Genomic DNA, 20,870 nt, shown 5'->3' on the forward strand with positions numbered 1-20,870 from the left:
ATGGCAGGGGGTTGGAACTGGATGAGCTTTAAGGTCTCCTCCAACCCAAGCCATTCTGTGATACTGTGAAAGTCACGTGAAGATCGAGTAATTTTTGGTTTTGAAAAGGACAGAGGCTTCAGATAGTCCCTTGCAATATTTGCAAGTTATAACTTTTATGTTTTAAGTCTTCCATTAAGAATCCTAACAGAAGCACCAAAACCTGTATTCTTCATACAGAGTCTAGTCTGTGCTTTGAGCACACTGAAGGGAAGTAGTTTTCCCAAGCTTTACTTTCAGGAACAGCTGAAATACCAGGACTAACTTTTCGGAAGAAAACCATTTCACACCGATGCAGATGTTTACCCAAATGGTTAATGTTTAGCAAGCTGCAAACCACTGACAGCAGCCTTCTTAATATTGCATAATAAATGGTGCTGTGTAAAAATGTGATAAACTCAGTATTTTTATTACTGTGTTTACTAATAAGTGGTTTGATTTGATCTGAGTCTGGCATGGGTGAGCTCCGGTCCCTGAGCTCTGTGGAAAAATGAGAACCTGGCAGTGGGTCCACATACAATTTTTGCTGTCAGCTGGAGAAAAGGAGCAGGGAGGGAAGTTTAGGCAGAGGACACCACAGGGTGTGGGGCAGCTCCCGCTTTCGTCGCTCATCAAGACAATTAACAGATAAAAATCACTAATAAGGGGTTTTTTTTGTGCTTCCAAACAGGTATTTTTTGCATCAGTGCGATCCGGAGGAAGCAGCCAAGTGTTTTTCATGACCCTCAACAGAAACTCCATGATGAACTGGTAACAGAGGAGCACTTGGCAGTCACCGCCATGGCATTATTTCTAATTTAAAGGACATTAAACACGTGGACTAACACTGTAGAGGCAGATGCGGAGGGCGCCGAGAAACATCGCTCCCCACGCTCGCCCAGCGCCGTCAGCCCTGGGGCAGGGGCTGCGGGCAGGGATGGACTTTCGCGCTTGGACCCCCCGAGGTCTCCTGATTACGCTGTGTTATAGTGGGTTATGAGTTCTCCCTTATTTTATTTCAATTTTTTTATTTTACTTTTTCTTTGTCCCCTACTTTGTAAGAACGGGGAAAGAAACAGTGTCCAAAAGTCTGTTTTTAATTCTGTCTGCCTGCTAGCATCAAATATATAGTATGTTGTAAAGTTACCAATTAAATCTGGTGAGAGACAGCACAATAAATGTACCTTTTATCTTTGTGATGAAGGCCATAACCATATAGCTGGGTAATTTTAGAAATCTTTTGCCTTCACCAACATTTACATGTTGCTTTTGGCAGCAACGGCTTAATGGATTTTTAAAGAAGAGAAAAAATAATAGGTTTTTTTCCCCTCTTTTGGGAAATGGATTTTAAATGGCTAAACTACTAGCCTTAGACTAATAAAAATCAGCTACCATTTTTGTCAAGTTTGTCAATCCATATTTCTATATGGATCTTCACATAATGGTGTGTCTTGATAGGGACAGAGGTGCCATTTGTTGTTGCTCCAGCGCTGCCCGTCTGCCCTGGGGCTCAGCCGCGGGTGCCAGGATGGGGGGATCAGAGGAGCGGACAGTGGAGCGGTCAGAGGAGCCCCGCGCTTGCCCCCGAGGTGGGATTTGCAGCTGCAGACAGCTCTTGGGATGCTGTGGGTGCTGGACCCTGATGCCGCAGCCGGTGCGAGCTGTGGGCGCTCGTCTCCTCCTGATCCTAGAGCCGGGTGCTGGTGTGCAGAGGCAGCCAGTGTGGGGATGGGGACCACGCCATGAGCTGCCTGTCCCCTGTGTTGCTGGATTGGGCTTGTAAAGAGCTTAAAAATATATATATGTGTGGTTTCTTCGGACGAGGGTCTGAATCTCTACTCGTTTTCCGCCCCCTCCGCTCCCTAGGAATTACCCAACATACAGTGAAAGACAACATCTGTGCCGAACCGTGTGTGTGTGTGTGTGTGTGTGTGTTTAGTTCAGGTTGAATCGTGTCCTTATAAACTCTGCTCAGTTGATTTCCGTTTTCGGTGCGTATCTGGGGTTTTCTTTCTCAGTAGCTGCAAGCATGGCCGCCTGTGGTGTTGGGGTGTCGCATAACAAGGTCTGTGTTGCTGGTTTTAACCTACCTCGTTTCGGTTGGGGTTTGTTTTTTGGTTTGGTTTCTTTTATCTTTTTTTCCGTTCCGCTGTCGATCACAGCGCTGTTACCTCCAGCGACATATAGAGAGCTTAACTGGCAATCTTGGTGTACTCAGTAACGATGGCTTTATTAAAAAATGATTAAATCAACAGGACTTGGTCACACTCGAATCTTTATCAAGGGTAGGAGGTGACGCGGGGTGGTGGGTATGGGATGGGCCACCCTCGCCCAAAGCATCCCACGGGCAGGGCATCGCAGTTTGGTGCCAGCAGGGATCGCTGCAGTGGGACTCATGGTGGGATGTGGTGTTCAGAGGAGCACGGGCAGGAGGGGCTTTTGGGTGCCTTCTTCACCCACCAGGCAACCTCCCATTGTACCAAGCGCAACCTGCCTACCGCCCGGGTAAGTGCCCTGCAAAGCACGGGAACGGCCATGAGACCACAACACTCATGCCACTTAAAACCCCATCCGAGCCCCATCACAGACACTGATTGCCAACAGCTCTTTATGTTTCTACTGTGGTTAACATATAAAAGCCCAGAACTTTTTATTATGTTGCAAACTGGTAACTGGTTTGGGTGTTTTGTCCCTCTTGAAGTGACAAATACACAGCTTTGGAAGATGATTCTTTTATCGTAGGGTTTTGGGTACAGTGACAAAACAGAAGGGGATCGTGGTGTTTCCGCATCAGGTAGTTTGTGATTTTTTAAAATCTTAGCATCACTTGAAACAAAAATAACGAGAAACTGGTATTAAAGCAGGCTTGTCTCTGGAGTGTGTATCTGAGCATACCACAGAGCAAACACATTTCTGGTGCCAACCACAATAAACCACAAAACTTCAACATTCAGCCATGCCTTTTCTGTTTTGGTAAATAAAACCTGGGGTGTTAGGCAGGTGATGGAGCTTAAACGGCTTTTCAGGGCTCCGAGTCACGATTGCCTTTGCCTGGAGGTCTTGGTAAAGCAGTGGTTTTGGGCAGGATGAGTGTGGGTGTACAGGTATGTCCCCAGTGATGCTGCCTGGCAGCAAGCAGTGGCCAAGGGATGTCTCGATGAACCATCACCACCTGGAAACCTGTGCTCTTCTACAAAATCAGCCCAGGATTATTACAAAGATGTGCTTTCATTTGCTTGTCTTTTGTTGTAAGTAAAATATGGTTGCAGTTGATCAGTGCTATCGGAAACTACTTAGGCTTAGTGTTTAAAGAAATAAAACATCAGGGTCCTTGTAAAACCCTACTTCTGGGAGTTTTTACCTGGGAAAGGAAACTTACTAGTGGAGCAGCACTGCAGGAGGAAAAAGAGACAACATCTGTGCATGCAGGAGTCACTTGAGCCTGTTGCAGATTCAGTTATTTACAGAGTTGCTGTCAAGTATTGCATGAACTGCAGGGACGAGTCATACCCTCCGTGGTAAATGAAAGAAAAGCCCCGAGAGCTGGTGCGGGGCTGTGCTTGGTTGCTGGTTAACCCCAGCACACTGCAGACACTGGGGAGATGTTGGGTACCATTCCCAAAGGAAAGGATGCGCAGAGGTAAGACTGTAGCACCTAGTTCTGGGAATTGCCAACGTGTTTCAGAGTGATTATCAAATGGCATTTCTCTTGTTGTGAGATGGTTTGGGGGGTGATCATACTGTGTATTTTGAGGCAGAAAGGTGACTGGCCCTGGCCCCAGAGCTGGTCTGGTTGCTGGAAATGGTTGAAGCTGTTGTGCTACAATTCCTTGTCTCAACACGAGCCTATGTGGTCCGTTGCTGCTCATGCAATAATTCGCACATTGCTGCTATGTAATCAGGGCTAACATGAGCATCGTGTATGCTGGCCATGAGCAGCGGTGGGGGCTGACCTGCCTGTTCCTGAAGGCGTGTGCCGCATGTCCAGACCATACCATGCCAGTGCCCAGGATGATAAGCCACCTGCCTGAGACCCAGCTCTTCTAAGGAGACCCAGCAGAGATGTTCTTAGCAATAAGGAAGTGGTTCAAAGCATCACAACCACTGTGCCCCTGCGACATCCATTTACTGCCCTGTGTACATGTGCAGAGCTGCCGCATCCCATCCTGGCTGTCACCTACTGCAGAAGAGGTTTGCTGGGTTTGCTTCCCAATTTTTCCTTTCTGGGAGATGCTGCACCACCCAGAGCTGGGGGGTGGGAAGGGGCCTATTAAACCCCGTATAGAGCGACTAGCTTTTGCTGGAAGGGTACAAGGCCAACAAACCGGTATCTTTACAACAGTGCTGTAAATGCACAAAATTCTCCCTCTTGAATGTGTTTTCACAGCCTAAAGCCCACACCGTGCAGGTGGCCCCAGCACTGCTGCCTGCCCCAGCTACTATGCACGTAGAGAGGAAAACTGAACATCTATCGTGTTCTTTTCATGCCAGCCTCTGATGTGCCACCAGCTTGCTGTTACAAGGCCACAGCCTTATGGTTTGGCTTTTCATTTTAGTTTTGGTTTCTGTTTGTTTTCTTTTTTCCTTTTTCCTTTTTTTTAACATCAAAGCTGCCTCTGACTGACCCAGGGGCAGTAAAAGGGGTGTGTAAATTGCCTTGGCCACTGAGAAAGCCTCACTGTGCTTCTGGAATCTTCAAATTCCTTCCACTGATGTGACAGCATGTTCAGTTGTTCAGAAGCAAAGCCCAACCATAATCTTTTAACACGTTGCTTTTATCACATAGCATTAGATTTAGCAACACCACCAATTATAGCTGACACAACATGTAGTACGCAATAAGCATGGCAGTTCATCATTGTAGAATCACAGAATAGTTTGGGTTGGAAGGGACCTTAAATCTCATCCAGTTCCATGTTCCACTAGAGCAGGCTGCTCCAAGCCACGTCCAACCTGGCCTTGAACACTGCCAGGCATGGGGCAGCCACAGCTTCCATGGGCAACCTGTGCCTCATCACCCTCACAGGGAAGAATTTCTTCCTTGTATTTAACCTAAATCTCCCCTCTGTCACTTTTAAAGCCGTTCCTCCTTGTTCTGTCCCTTGTAAAAAAACCCTCTCCAGCTTTCTTGTATCCCCTTTAGGCACTGGAAGCTGCTTTAAGGTCTCCCCAGAGCCTTCTCTTCTCCAGGCTGAGCAACCCCAGCTCTCTCAGCCTGTCTCTGCGTGTTCAGCCACTTGCATAGAGACCCATGTTTGCCAGTGGCATGTTTCACCTCTGCATCATGCCACATTCCCAGAATAACTGTGGGATCAATCTATCCATCTGAGCTGCTCCATTTGCCCTGGCAAGGAAAGTCCTGTGTGGACAAGGAATAGTCTCTTGTGCAAAGAAGTGTCTGAGCTGACCAAATGCTCCTAACACCTTCAAACACCATTCTTCTTTTTGTCTCTTTTTCCTTTCTTTTTTTTTTCCCTTTTTTTCCTTTTTCCCTTTTCTTCCTTTTTTCTTTAAATTTTTTTATTTTACTTTTTTCCTTTCTTTTTTCCCCATTTTTTCCTTTTTTTCTTTATTTCCTTTTTCCTTTTTTTCCTTTTTCCCTTTTCTCCTTTTTTTTTCTTTTTACCTTTTTAATTTCTTTTTTTCTTTTTTCTTTTTCTTTTCCATCACTCTGAGGCCTCCTGCAGATTTGTGTATCACTTTTTCCCAGCACTGACAGGAGCCAGATGACAAGCTGAGCAGCTCAGCTGGCATCAGCCTGCTGAGCCCTTGCATGGCTGCTGCAGCTGGGACTGAGGCAGCTCCCACCAGCACCTGAGTGTGGCTAGGCTGCTGTTAATTGGGTGCTGAGGATCCTGTGCATCCACATGGAGCACACATGCTCTTGCCACTCTCAGACGTACCCAAAGATCATCTGAACACGGACAAAAGAAAATAAAAACAAGCCCTAGGCTGGCAAACCTGGGTCGGAGCAGCAAGGATCAGGATGGCAGAGCTGGCCTTGCAGGGAAGATGCTGCCCACCTTTGATCTCTATGCCCTTGGTCAAATCACTTACATGCTGCCTGGTGAGGCTCGCCAGCCAGGGGATGGGTGGGTATTGCCCCTGACCTGCACTGCACTAATATCTGCGCCCTATGGTCTGCAGTCTCACAACCAGCTGTCAAACATGCAAGAGATTTGATGGGCTGGTGGTTCAGGCCCAGTGTTCTAGCACAAAGGAATATTGTGCTTCAGTTTTCCAAGCTAACAGTCAAGGTGTGATGCCCTAACAGCCCCTTTGGGAAGCAGTTGCAGCAAAAGGCAGATTTACGCCCTGACCTTTCCCATCTCTGAGCTCAGGACCAGCCTCAAGCTGGCCTCTGCTACTCATCACAGCCGCATCCAGACCCTGTTCAGAAAAACACAGCAGCTTGAATCTGCTAGTGTCTCTGAAAGCTAAATACATGCCTAAAATGGCTGGGGACAAGGCTCTGGAGGGGTGTATCACAGCTGGCATCAGCCAGGGCCATACACAAGGGGCAAGGCAGCCCTGGGCACCGGCTTGCAGCATCCAGCCCAGCAGAAAGAGGGCCCAGGAAGGGATGGGGAGCACCAGTATAACTTTACGCCTCTTGCCAGCAGAGCTGGCCAAGGGAGGCCATGGGGCTTCCTGTCCCATTGAAGTCACCGGGCCACTCCTGGGGAGGTGAGTGACGGTTAGCCATTCCTCTCCACTGCTGCCCCAGCTGCTCTGCCCCACCTCCCTGGGAAGCCAAATTAAGGGCTGTGCTCTGTAAGCAGCAGCAGAAAGGACATGAGAGACTACAAGCCACGGACAACCCCCTCCCACCCCCCCAGTTTTCTGCTATCCATATGTTGATGGCCTTTAACCCCTCAAACTGCCTCCAGTAGGATGGGAAGAGTAGGAGGTAAAGCATCATTCTCCCTTGGCCGGGAACCCTTGACAGGATGGGGATCTTAGAGGGGGACATCAGTTCTGGCCAAGAGTTTCACAATACCCAAGACTTTCAGTCTGGGATATCAGTTCAGGACCCTTCCTTGTTTCCCAATTCAAACTTGAGGAGCCTGTTAATTGTCTAATCCTGCCAGCCCCCAGCATGGAGGCATTTAACCACAGTGCAAAGAAACTGTGCTTGTAAATGCCTGGGTATCCAGACACAGCGAGCAAGCAAACACGATGGGCAAAGATCTCGGCTGGAAGGACAAATAGTGAGGAAAACTTCAAAAAGCTCAGCTGGAATGCAGGTGCTGCGCCTGGAATCAATGCCTCCATTAATGCAATGAACTTACCTCCAGTAATGTAAAACTTTAACTGGCGGAGACCAGTGCAAAGATTAGTGGTCTTGCGCTCATCTTCTTTTTGTTTTTTTTTCTCTTCCGCTTCCTCTGTAGAAAGTACAATTTGTGCCCATGTGAAGTCTGGCTGACTGACAGCATCATCCAATGAGTCTGTAGCTTGTGTAGGTTGGCAGCCGGACCCATCAGGAGCTTATCTGGAAGGCAATGGCATTAATCAGCATTAATCACCTTCTTGCATGATTCAGACTTCGGCATGTCTCCTACGGATACCACCATCCCCCCTACTGCTGCAGCTCTTCTCATCTATGACATCAAGGATAGCAAAGCCTGAGCCAGAGTGAGACCAGCTCAGACCAGCTTTTGCAGATGTGCAAAGTTCATGACTACCGAGTAACGCAAGCCAAAGGGCTGTGATGTTTGGCAGCATCAGTAGTATTTGCTAGCATCGGCAGTATTTCAAAGCGCAGCACTTGGCTGGTGGTGCTGAAAGGCTCAGCACTTGAGTCTTTTAGGGCTTTTTAACAAAACCATGAAATGCTACTGTAATATTCTGGATAATTTTGCTACGTTATATCTCCACATCCACATAGAACTGTCTCCTCTCAATGCTCAGGATGCATACATACAGGTGTGTACTAGCATTACATGCTGAAGGGGCTGTGTGTGTGCAGGTATGTATGTATGGAGAGACCTGCACACATCTGTTTTTATATATGTTTGGCTGTGTATGTTACATACACACATAAACATATTTTAAAACAGGTGCTAAGTGCTATCTAAATAAAATACTCTTAGTCATTTTCTAGCTTCTTTGCTACATATGCTGGAAAGGTTTCTCCTTGTTAATTCAGCAAGACGTTTGTAACGTAGCACATAAATCAGGCACGGAAGCCACCAAAGGTGTTGAACACCTCAAAAGAGATTCCCAAGTCAGCTGAAGGACAGCTCCAAACCAGCCTTTCAGCTGGATCATTTGAATTTCCCAGGTCCACTCTATCACTCTTTGCAGGTCTCCCATTGTTCCATTTGTCCCCAAAACTGGGATTGGTAGCTGCTGCTCTGAGTCAACCAGTAGCCAAATAACGCATGGAAGGCTTGGGTTTCTCATTAACTCCAGAGCTTATATAGTCCCATCTCACAGAGCACCAGCCACTTCTACTGCCTTCATCCCAGTCCTGCTGTCCCTCCTTCCCTGCCCGAACTCTCACACTGCTTGGCAGCCCAGGCCAGTGACCGCTCTCGGGAGGACAGCAGAGGAGCTGCAGGATGGACGAGAAAAGCAAAATCCAAGCCGAGAAGGTAACCATGACTTAGTGATATTTTTGTGCTAGAATTTCTTCAGGACCCAGCACAGAGCAATGGTATTCAGTGCTTGCCAAGACCAAAACCAGTTAAAAAATCCCCTCCCCTAATTAATTGCTCATTGATGTCTGTATACTGAGCACATGGGCAGAGGGGTCAAGGGGTTATTATTTAAGAGCTCTGCTGTCTCTGTGATAGAAGGAAATAATACTTGGCACAGCACCACCAAAAAACACCATTTTTGGTCATTTTTTCCTCACTGATCTGCTTCAGGGGTGGTGCTAGAGATGGGGCAGGGCACATTCCTGCTGCTCCTGTGCTGCTGTACCGGGCAAAGCCCCTGCTCACCGTGAGCACTGGCGTGAACACTGGCAGCACAGCAGAGACAGATTGTTCTTTGTGGGGAAACTCTGCTCTGTCCTAGGGGCCTGATCCTGCCCACTCCCAGGGACTTTCCCTTCTCCTTTGGAGCCAGCCAAAGTGCCTGGATGCCACTGTCCCAGCCAGCTGGGCAGCAGCATCCCTCTGGACAGAACGGGAACAGCCCCCCCAGGTTTGGGCAGGGCTGGGACAGTGGGATGAGGCTGTTCTCTGCTCCCTTCCCCAGCACCTCACAGGAACATTGGTTCTCTCTGTCTTCACCGCGGTGTTGGGCTTCTTCCAGTATGGCTACAGCCTGGGTGTCATTAACGCCCCCCAGAAGGTAAGATGAGCCCCTAAGCTGTGCATAGGCAAGGGATGAGGGCTTCAGGGCAGCCAGGGCTGGTCTGTCATGTGTAGAAGCCCTCAGGAGAGCTCTGTCCCTTCCCCGGGCACTGTCTCCCGCAGTACAAAGCCCCCGTGATAAGGCAATGGATGGGAAAACAGTGAGGACCCCTGCTGCCACCCCTCAGCAAAAGGAGCAGGGCTCTGCATATCAGGCCGCCATCCGCACTGCAACGCGGTCCCTGTGCCCAGACCAAGGGACTGCACCTCTCCACAGGGGGTGCATCTGGAGAACCCCCGTCCCCGGGGAGTGGTGTTGGATGAGGGGGATACTCCATTCCTGCCGTTGTGGTCCCTCCCCACTGGGGGTCTGAGTGCTAGGGAGCTGTGTGGGGCCCCAAGATTTCAACCCTGCAAAGCCTGTTACGAAAAGCTTTTCCTAGGGCAGCAAAAGAAACGAAACAGGGGCTGGGGTGGTTACAGATTGAGCTGATGGCATTTTCTTCCTTGCCCACCACAGGTGATAGAAGCCCACTACAGCCGTGTGCTGGGCATTGCTCCCCTCGACAGACATGCCACCAATGCCTCTGGGGAGGACGGCACTGTCCCTAGCACACAGCCCTGGGCTGGCACCAAGGGCACACTCGCACCCACGGCTGACACCGTCGAGGACCTCACCACCTCCTCACACATCCTCACCATGTACTGGTCCCTCTCAGTCTCCATGTTTGCCATCGGCGGCATGATCTCCTCGTTCACTGTGGGGTGGATCGGTGACCGCCTGGGGAGGTGAGAACACATTGTGTGCTGCGACTCGTCTGCCTCAGCCAAATCCTTTTTGTTTGACTTTTCCCTTGAAACATTTCTTCCCCATAGAAATACCATTTATGTTCTTTTCCCAATTTAATTATAAACACACACACCCCAAACCCCAAACCTCTGAAATATTGCTCCAGCCATCACAAAGGTCTGGCTTACAGAAATCCTCACTTATAAAACATTTGGTTGCAACTGTTAGCACTTCAGACAAGCAGCTGCTGAGCAGCCTTGATTAACTTCCCAATTCTTCCTCCCTTTTTTTTCCATGGCAAAAGGGAGAGGAGAGCATCTGACTGGTGTTGGCACAGGATGTATAACATACTTTTAGCGACTCTGACTGCACCTCTGCCTGATATTTTTCAGTGCTTACGACCATTATTTTTAACCCTGTTGTGCTGATTAAGCCACTTCATAGCTCTGATTGTATGCCATGATGCCTGGTTTGGCTGAGAGGTGCCAGAAGGAGCTGTGCTGGTGCTGCCTTGCAGGGTGAAAGCCATGCTGGTGGTGAATGTCCTCTCCATTGCTGGGAACCTTCTCATGGGGCTGGCGAAATTTGGGCCGTCTCACTTACTCATCATCACCGGGAGAGCAGTCACAGGGCTGTACTGCGGTAAGTCCAGGCAGGTCAAGCACTGCAGACCAGCCTCCTGGTAGGGTGCTGGGTGCTCCCAGGCTGCAGTTAAGAGTTTCCTGTATTTTTTAATCTTTTTTCTTTATTCAGAAAGGGTTTCACAGGGCTTTCACAAAGGAATTTCCCTCTTTTCCCCATGTCTTTACTTCTCAATCCAGGATCTTTCCCAGAAGTACTTGAGTTGGCTTTATCATGAAATTGGTTTATTTTACATCCCAGAAAGCAGCAAGTCCCTCCTCTGTATACCTTGGTCTTGCTGGTGGCTGTTGTAACAGTACGATATTAATCATGCTGTTTAATGGGTTCCCTAGACAACAGTATTATCTAGCAGATAGTACAGGAGCACTGTACATACAGAGGATAAGATAGTAGGCAAATAACATGGAATTATATTAGAATTAGCTTAGAAACATCAGTTTATCATTACTGTTACTGATATGCAAATACAATACTCTGAAGTTTCAAGGCAAGTTTTCAGAAAGCTCTTTGCTCTGTGATAACTTTGCCCAGTGGATGATCTCTGCTCCATGCTCGTATGTGTATGTTCAAGTGTAAAGGCTCCTCGGCTTGGGGCTCTGAATCCAGGGATATCCAAGCACCTTTGCAAGAGGCAGGTGGTTCCCATCCAGACACAGGGAGCTTGGTGGGATGTGGGAGGCAGCACACAGGCTCCATCTTCCCTTCCCACTTGGGAAGCAGTTTCTGCTGGTTGCTGATGTGTGGTCTAGAAGAGGTGATACCTGTGTGTGCTTGGTGCAGGGCTCTCCTCTGGACTTGTGCCCATGTACGTCAGTGAGGTCTCTCCCACGGCCCTCCGAGGAGCGCTGGGGACACTGCACCAGCTTGCTATCGTCACGGGTATCCTCATCAGCCAGGTAAGCAGGAAAGCGCACGAGTCCAGAGATGGTATTTTAAGAGATTAGGGATACCCCAGTGATACACAGGGATGTCACTCACCAATCCACCCCAAACTGAAAAACAGTGCAAAGCAATCTGCTCTAATGAGTTTAAACTCCTACCTTGAGTGAGAGCTGCCTTAACAAATTTCTCATGAAATAAAAAGTACTTCTGCAAACAATTTCTCCCTTCCCCTAGGAAGTTTTTGTAAGAATCTCATCAGAGTCAGGCTGGATCCTGAACACAAGATCTCTAATATTCAGGTAATCAAAAATTACTTCATCAGAGAACCAGGAAGCCCAATGTTCCCCTCAGCATTGTCCACCATGGCAGGAGTCCCAGCTATGTGACAGATGGGCACATAAATGTACCACAAACCAACACTCCAGAAAAACTTAACATAACCTCAAAGTTCATCTAATCTGATTTAGCCAAAGACTATGGACAGACCATGGGTTAAAAAAAGCTCACAAGGTAGGTCCTGCAGCTTCACTACCTGGGGAACACAATGCTTTTCAAATTACAGAAGGAAAAAAGTTACAAGGGCACACAAACTACCCAGAACACCTTTTTCAATGGTCAATAATCACACACTAAAGCAAAGCTCAAGTCAGTTGCAGCCCCAGTGCTCAGACCGTGCTGGTCACCACTCAGGTATCTGGGGTACCCCATGCTGCATGGACCTCTACCCTGCCCCTTTGTGGAGTTGCTTAGGACACATATGCCCATAAAACCTCATACCCTAAAACCCCCAAGACAGCAAGGTTTGAGGAGAAAACATTTCATCAGCATGCTTGTATTTGCTGAGCTGTTTACACAGTGGTTCTGTCCAGGCACAGGGCTCCTGCTGGTGGCATGTCCCAAGAAGGACCGAGTCACTGCAGGGTGTCCCACAGCACCTGTAAGCCAAAGTCTTGCTCATGACATTTTATGCCATCTGTTCATTCCCTCCTTGTAAGTGTGTATCGTAACTAAAGAAATCAAACTGTTAGGACTGAGAATTGCATTTGCTTCTGGACTTCTTCCAGGTTGTCACTTCCAAATGCCATAGTGGTCAATCACTTTCATTTTCTAGGGTGCAAAATAAGCTATTCAAACATGCCTCAATCATTCCAGGTCCTTGGACTAGACTTTCTCCTGGGCAACGATGAGCTGTGGCCCCTGCTCCTCAGTCTGTCTGGTGTGGCTGCCCTCCTGCAGTTCTTCTTGCTTTTACTGTGCCCTGAGAGTCCCCGTTACCTTTACATCAAACTGGGGAAGGTCGAGGAAGCTAAAAAAAGTAAGACACATTCTGGGCTTGTCTAAAGTTGGTTTTATACTATATATAGTATTAAACACAGAAGGAAAAGCACAGCTGAGGGCTCATACATGTAACTAGTTATAGCTGCTCCGTCCCACACAGCACATTTGCAGGAGGGATTTCGGACACCTGCAAATAGTCAGTGCCTAATGCACACTTGCTTCTTTATCACTGTGGGTGGTGGGAGCCTTAGCACGTTACACCTTTCCATCAGAGAGATGGATGAAGGCAAAAGAGCAGATGCCACCCCAAAAAAACCCATTCAGTCGGAAGGGATTTCTACCACGTGTAAAAATAAGAATGACATCTTCTAGCGGACAGCTGATCTCTCTGTCCTTGGTGCTTTTTGCAACTACGCAGTAAATCCACAGCTGAACCTGCTTATGCATCTTCCAGTGTGGCCCTCCTTAGCTGGTTTCAGCCATGTCTACAAGGATTAAGAGCTGTCAGTGGACACAGCTGAAATTGAGGTGAGAGCCCAAGACAGGGTAAAACAGAGCATAACCTCATTCCTGGATGCAGAGTTGCCTGCTCATGCTCTGAGCTGCTGAACTATAGATTAGCTCTAACCGAAAACTATTGAGATACGTCTGCATGGGACTAATAAGCATTGCTGAGGGACAAGGCTTGACTGCAGTGTCTCAGAACTAATGTGCTGCTGGCCCTTGCCAGCAGACACATCTTTGATCCTTGACGTGCCATAGGAGTCCTCAGAGCAAGAGGACACCACTGTTCATCTGGTTGGATTACCCTGAGTTTTGCTTAGAGAGATTCTTGTCCTTACTCTAATTCTTATCTATCACTGAAAATAAAATGTCTATCTTTTTCTTCTTCAGATTTGAAAAGACTCAGAGGAAATTGTGACCCGATGAAAGAGATTGCTGAGATGGAAAAGGAAAAGCAAGAAGCTGCTAGCGAAAAGAAAGTCTCAATAAGACAGCTTTTCACCTCTTCAAAGTACAAGCAGGCTGTCATCGTGGCGCTGATGGTGCAAATATCTCAGCAGTTCTCAGGAATCAATGCAGTGAGTCTCCCAGAAAAGTTTGTCTTTAAAGAAATCCACACTGAGCATGAAAAGACAGGGCTGGCTCCATCCAAGCCATGTCAGGGTGAAGAGAAGGCTTTCCTGTGACTGCAGTAGGCTCCTTGGCCACCACTATCAGTGCTGAAGGTGGACCTCACTGCCAAGCCTGGCTGCAGCAGGGCAGGAGGGGAGAAGAGTGTAAGGGCATTCAGCACAAAACCAGCTGGCTTGGTGCGTCCGTGCTGAGCTCTCCTGTGATCCTTCACGTGAGTTCAGCAGTTTGCTCTCTTTAATTACTACCTGCTCACGCCAGGAACCACAGAATCACTATCTCCTAGCTATTTTTAGCTAGTTTTTGCATCACCAAAAATCACCATTTTACACCCAGGAGCACGGAGCCTCCTTTTCAAAACTTTCTCAAACCTTTGAAAGTCTGGTGGCAACTTTACAAAGGTTGAGGCTTCTGTTCTACTGGCTTTCAAAACGCACCTGCCCTGCCTTGAGGCCATGCACAGCCTCATCTACCAGCCACAGGGTCAGCCACCTGTTTACCTCCTGCCCAGAGGTTATTCACCTCCTTATTCTCAGACAGAAGGGAGAGATTTGAGTCATTCCAATGTAGTGAGGCTATTTAAAATTAATGTAAAACTTGATCATATTAAGTTATTTGTCTCCAGTGCTCAGTGCTGGTGATCCGGCTTTCAAGATTAAACTATATGGAAGAAAACAGTTTTAAATACGCAAATGCAGTAGCTCAGGAGGAGAATTTCAATAGGATTTTTAACTCCCTCAGGCTTCTTTGAAAGTTTCAGCTTTAATTATTATAACGAGCCATTAAAAGTTGAAAAATCTATTCATAATTAAATTACTTCACATCTCAGCCAAGCAAGTGAGACTCTTCCTCACGAGAACAAAAAGTTCCACCAGCCCTGTTGCCTAATTCTTCATCCTAATTATTTTGATAGATCTTTTACTACTCTACAAACATTTTCGAGAGAGCTGGAGTTGACCAACCAGTTTATGCAACCATTGGTGTCGGAGTGGTGAACACAGTCTTCACTGTTATCTCTGTAAGTAAATATTTTTACCCCCGACACTGCAAAAACATGTAGGCTACAGTGTGGTTTTGAATAATGATTTTATCCTGGAGCTGGGATTCGCACTCTTGCAGGACTGATCCTGCAAACCTTTCAGGAAAATCATTCCTTGGCAAGCCTTGATTGAAAAATCAAGTCTTAAAGTACAGCCCATTGCCATCAAACAGCACTGCTTTTCACAGTGAGTGAAAACTGCATCACCATGCTCAGGTAAGCTCTGGTAGCTCAGCATTTCCTCCCACAACAGAAGCTGCCTTTGAGACTGAAATTCTGCAGGTGCTATTTCCCTCAGGGAGCAGGCAGGGGATTGGCATTGCGATGGGGAAGCCAGCAGCTCACAATCTCCCTCTTACATGTTATCTTTTAAATTGTTTTCTATATGTACATAGCACCTGCATGAATGATACCCAAAGGCTATTCCACAGTAATAAAACTAATCTAACAACTACCCTCATTGTATCTATGCAGTGCTCTGCAGCAATAAAAGGATGGTTCTGTTTTCACAGCCTTCCCCTTTGTTTGTCTCTCTCCTGAGAGTATTAACACAATTCCTATCAGCAGGCAATTATTTTTGTAATGGGGGCATTAACATAAGATCAGGAAATGCCAAGCCCATTTCCTTCACATCACTAGAGAGACTTAGGGAGCAAACAACTTTTACCCACCATGAAGCAGGACTAGCTGCAAGGTAGAAATACACAGCTTTAAGAGATCTTAGTCCAGCATGTATGAGATAGGAGGTCTTGGGGTGAACCCGCTTTAGAGGAAGTCCATCATAGGTCCTGTACAGAGGAGAAAACATTATTGTGAAATGAGCACAGAAGTGGGCAGCTGGAAGTGATCTTTCTCTAGCTCAGAGTATCTCCTGCAGTTTAATCTCCACCCCAGGGCTACGGTACTTGCAGCCAGGAGTATTTGCTCTTTGCTGCTTTTGGCCATGAGCACTTAAAAATTACCTACATTTGTCAATTAATGACAGACCCCGATCAAAAGGCAAAAAAACTGAGAGCGGGGGTGGACCTTGGCAAGGGAGAAGGAAGTGCAACTTGCCCTCTGCAACTTCACAAGTTAGCAAGATGAACAGCCTCTGGCAAAAGAGATTGTCTCTTGGAAGCATAAATCACTTGCTGTAATTGCCAGGAAAGGTTTTGCTGATGGCCAAAGGTGTTCTTTAGAGAAAGGGGAAGGAGCAGACAGCCTCAGAGGCTAGTACACAGCACCTTAGGGCAGGCCAGATGCACTGTCCCTCTGGAGTTACCTGTTACACTTCACCACTGGGTGAAGTGATTGGTACAGACTTAGCTGTCAGAATTTGGGTGAGATGACGGGAATCCACCAGAGGAGTTGAAAATGAGCAAGCTAAACCCTGTGGCTACCAGGGAAGCAAAAGGAGTCTGGGAGCAACTGAAGAATAAATCCTGAGTCCAGCTGCTACAGGACTCCCTGTCCTAGTGGGGGCAAGATGAAATGGCTCATGATGTAACTTGAATTATGCTACATTTTGAAGGCTGCTTCCAAACTAATGCAGCCCTGGGAAGTTTATTCTTCCTGAGAAGGGGACCAAAAAAAAAAAAAAGGAGCTTGTAATGCGTAAGTTCTGAGTCTATGTGGTTTTACCTTGCCCTTGGCAGGGTGGCTGCTCAGTCTGGCTCCCTAACAGCCACCACAGAGTTTCTGACACTTGGAAACCAGCACGTAAATCTCTACCACGAGAGCTAAAAGAGCAGGATTCAATGTGTTGGTAGTAACAGGTTGCTTATTGCTGAAGGACCTCATTGAACCTCCTAAGAGTGAGCTGCTGCACTTGTTTCTACAGGTCTTTTTGGTGGAGAAGGCAGGCAGGCGGTCCCTGTTCCTGGCTGGTTTGATGGGCATGTTATTAAGTGCTGTGGCCATGACAGTTGGACTTGTGCTCCTGGTAAGGATTTCTCTCCATTTTTTAATTCATGATTTGCAAATATGAGAAGAAAAACCACCCTTTGAAGTGAATGTTTTGCATTTTTATCTCATAGGAGTTCAGAAAACATTTGTCCTAAGAAGGGGCAATTCAAAGTGGCCATAGCTGGAGCCACCTCTGGTTACAGAAGTGCCTGAGGACACTGCACTTTTGGCCCTGAGACACCCCACTTCTGCTAGAAAGGACCTGTGTCCCCTGTCCCCTCCCTGAGCTAGCTGACAATCTCAGCTCCTTACACAGCAGCTGCACTATTCCTACAGCATAATCCCATGCCTGCTAAGAAAACCAGGGTGTACCTCCATGCGCAAACAGTGTGTGTCCTAAACCCTCAACTTGCAACTCCCTGGCTTGGTGCAAGGATGCTACACTAGCATCTTGTCTTTGTTAAAAAAGGGACAAATTATTCCTTCTTACCCAGGAGAGTGTTCAGGGTGTGAGACATGGGGCAGAACAGGCAGAGGATGAAGCCAGCCCGCAATCAAAGTCAGTTCAAACCTGTCACCAAATAAGGGGTGGACTCCTCTACAGAACACCCTGGTTACTGAAGACACCACCATTTTGCCTCTTCGCAGCCATCCTGCGGGCAAGGGGAGGGCTTGAAGGTACAGCTGAGGTGATAGCTGTGAGCTCCAACATCCCTCTGCAAGAGGCAATGCTGACACCACACAGCCAGCCAGTACCCAACACAAGAGTTTAGAGCTTTAATTATGCATGTCCAGTATCCACTTGTCTGAATAGAAAGAAATTTCTGAAAAAGAAGCCTAATTAAAGCAATTTGTGATAATTAATGAAAGTCGTGTTAGGACTAACACCGAGCACACCCTCTTGCAGAGCCAGTTTGCTTGGATGAGCTATATCAGCATGGTCGCGATCTTCCTCTTCGTCATCTTCTTTGAAGTTGGGCCTGGCCCCATCCCTTGGTTTATTGTGGCTGAACTGTTCAGCCAAGGCCCGCGCCCCGCTGCCATTGCTGTCGCCGGCTTCTGCAACTGGGCCTGCAACTTCATTGTGGGAATGTGTTTCCAGTACATAGCGGTAAGAAATACCTCTACAACCACACAAATAAATGACTGGCATGACCCCACTGCTGGGCTCCCAAAATAGCCCAGCAGGATGTGGATATGTCTCCTAGATCTTGATATGGATATGCCTCCTAGATCTCTACCCCCAAGCCCTGCTGGGTACCTCAGTCACCCAGGGTAGGATGGGGAAGCCATCCCTGTGGTACTGATGGTGGTGTCGCCTCTTCTCCCTTCACCTGCTGCAGGATCTGTGTGGACCATACGTGTTTGTGATCTTTGCGACTCTGCTTCTAGTCTTCTTTCTGTTTGCATACTTCAAAGTACCGGAGACGAAAGGAAAGTCCTTTGAGGAGATTGCAGCTGTGTTCCGCCGCAAGAAGCTTATGGCCAAAACGATGACTGAGCTGGAAGACCTGCGACGCAGCGAAGAGGCATAGACATGGCCACACACCCAGAAAGGACTGAGCATGGACCTCCTTCAGGTGCTGCAGAAAGAATGTTGGGCAAAAGTCTTATTTCACAGAAACCTTGCAGCTGGCAGACCAGGAGGACCCATCCATTGGATGCCTTCTGGCTGCTGCAGCTCACACCTCCAAGCCACAGGTGTCAACCTGGCATTTTCCTCTGAAACACTCAGTACAACTAGGCTGCAAGAAGACCCAGGGAAAGGGCACAAAGATTATGTTACATGTGTGCCTTCATGACACACTGGAAGAGCCCACTGGGACAATGATATTATTAGCTGGCAAAGCATTACATTGAGCAGGGTCATCACTCAGCTGGAATGAAGGAAAGAGTGCTCAGCTGACGCTGCAGCCTCATGTTTTCACCTCTTTGTCCCACGCTTACTGCTTCCTTCTGCTGAGTGATCTGATGCACTCAGAAAACAACAGCTGGTGAAGGTTGTGGCACAGCCACAGCACTGACTGCCTCAGGTGCTATGGAAAACAGACTAAGCAAACTCCTCCTTACTCCTGCCTGTGCAGAGGAAGAAGGTGAATTGGTTGGGATGCATCTTGCTTGCTTTGCTATCCATGCATTATAGAAATGCTGTCCAATCTCATGAGAATTTATCAAGTCACAAGATTTTTTAGGAAAATCTTAGAAACTCTGGCTGGGCTGATGTGCATTTTTTTTTTTTCTTTTGGTTTAGTCAGACTATTTACCTCCTCTTTCCTCCTAGGAATCATTTCTTGCCTCCTTTATCCCTGCTATGGCACAAGACAGCACATCACTGACTACACAACAGCCTGGGCTCTCCTTCCCCTAGGTCAGGAGACTCATGTCTTGCTGCCACCCCTCCCATGGTGTGACCATCACCAGGTCACCTCCGCTTGCTGCTCCTCCTTTCTCCACCCTGCGAATCTGCCTTCCCTTCCTTTTGTACAACACTTAGATCCGCAGGCTCCAGCTTCAGCCAAGGCCTTGGGCTGCCCATATTGTAACAATAAATGACGACTCAAAGAAGAAATGGGTACTGCAGCATAAACTGGAAGGTGCCCCGCTGATCCAACCCCCACTTTGCACCCACTTATGGTTTTGCTGACTGTACTTGCTTCAGCCAAGACAGTGTGCAAGCAGGAGGTCGTTTTGTTTCTATAGTCTTATTTGCGATCGGCTTGCTTCTGTATGAGGTACCTTTATATGACAAAATCAAGCTACAAGGATTTTTCTTCCTTTTTTGTGGGATGTGTAGGAAACACTGTAAAAGCCTGCTCTCTGTTTGCTTGACTTTTAAGATTTGCATGCTCCTTGTTGTGACACCAGGTTACTTTCTAGCAACTTCATCAGGATAGAAACCCTTTATTTATTTAGAGACAAACATCAGCGTTGCTCAGTCACTGCGAGCTCATCACAGCTAGCGGTGAAACAGTGGCCATAAAGTAACAGAGGATCAAGCAGAATGAAAAGCACGAGAATAGTCAGGCCAAGGAAGATCATAGGCTGCAGCTATAGATTTGGTTTTAGGGAAGGTTCATGCTCCTTTCTACGTGTCCAAACTTCTTTCCTCTGTAGACTTTACTCTCTTGGTATTAAGGCCCCAGAGCAAATTCTGGTCCCTTCCAATTAATTAGCAGTGTAGCCACAAGGTCCACTGGGATATTGTCTGGCTCTGGCCTGTGCACTCAAGCAGTAAGTTTGCACCAAAGGCTTTTCTGGAGTCACTGCTGGGATTTAACCAGACGAGAACTGGGTCAGTGCTGTCATGTGCTACAGCAGTGGGGACCTGGGACTGACACGGGGCATGCAGGGCATGTAGGAACTAGGGCCCAGGCTGTGGTGCATAGAAGAGAGCAGCAGAGCTGGGGCGCAGGCTCTGGGTCGAACTGTGAGTCTGTGTGCTGCAAACAGGTCTCCCCAGGTGAGACTAGCTGAGACGACAGGCTCAGAAGCTCTCCACAATGTCTGCTGCAGTTAGTTAAATATTATAATGAGTTGTCTGAATGTAAAAGAAGGGGAAAAATAAAAGAGATGGGTTCTTGCTTTCAGCAATGTTATCTACACCTGCAACATAAAAGCGACAATGAACATCTACAACGTGTTGGCTTGTGCTGTTGAATTGTTTGGGTTTTTTTCCTTCTCTGTATCTCAGACATATGTCCAGCTCCAGATGGGAGGCAGTTTCCTAGCAGGATATATTTGCTCCATGGGTGTTAATTGCTTTGCAAGCCCTCAGCTAAATGCCTTTGAAATGGATGGTCCAGAGGTGAGACTGGGGAGTTGGAAAGCAGCTCTGGAGCTGATGGAAGCTGGCTCTGCACTGGGATGAATCCTCACTGGAGGTGTGCCAGCA

The 20,870-nt window shown here is 47.6% G+C and overlaps 2 protein-coding genes and 1 long non-coding RNA gene across 9 annotated transcripts in view; 2 read left to right on the top strand and 1 right to left on the bottom strand.

Moving 5' to 3' along the window:
* The window catches only part of TNIK (TRAF2 and NCK interacting kinase), a 164,151-nt gene extending 161,881 nt beyond the window's left edge, over positions 1–2,270 (top strand). For all 7 annotated transcript variants that reach the window (XM_065674578.1, XM_065674583.1, XM_065674584.1 and 4 more), the window contains one exon: positions 710–2,270. In XM_065674578.1, coding sequence (XP_065530650.1) covers positions 710–793 — 84 coding nt within the window. In that variant the 3' untranslated portion in view covers positions 794–2,270. The remainder of the gene's footprint in view (positions 1–709) is intronic.
* Positions 2,224–7,672, bottom strand: LOC136011956 (uncharacterized). Its single transcript, XR_010611527.1, has 2 exons — positions 7,311–7,672; positions 2,224–2,532 (listed from the first exon to the last, which is right to left on the bottom strand). It is a non-coding gene; the product is annotated as an uncharacterized LOC136011956 (long non-coding RNA).
* Positions 7,673–8,461: 789 nt separating this feature from the next.
* SLC2A2 (solute carrier family 2 member 2) lies at positions 8,462–20,614 on the top strand. The gene is made up of 11 exons (XM_065674586.1): positions 8,462–8,618; positions 9,229–9,324; positions 9,847–10,115; positions 10,634–10,758; positions 11,539–11,654; positions 12,793–12,955; positions 13,813–14,000; positions 14,966–15,070; positions 16,914–17,015; positions 17,886–18,089; positions 18,322–20,614. The coding sequence occupies exons 1-11, from the start codon at positions 8,586–8,588 to the stop codon at positions 18,511–18,513; spliced, it is 1,593 nt and encodes a 530-aa protein (XP_065530658.1). The 5' UTR covers positions 8,462–8,585; the 3' UTR covers positions 18,514–20,614.
* Positions 20,615–20,870: the final 256 nt, after the last annotated feature.

The sequence above is a fragment of the Lathamus discolor genome, chromosome 3 (assembly GCF_037157495.1).
Source record: "Lathamus discolor isolate bLatDis1 chromosome 3, bLatDis1.hap1, whole genome shotgun sequence".
Classification (NCBI taxonomy): Eukaryota; Metazoa; Chordata; class Aves; order Psittaciformes; family Psittacidae; genus Lathamus; species Lathamus discolor.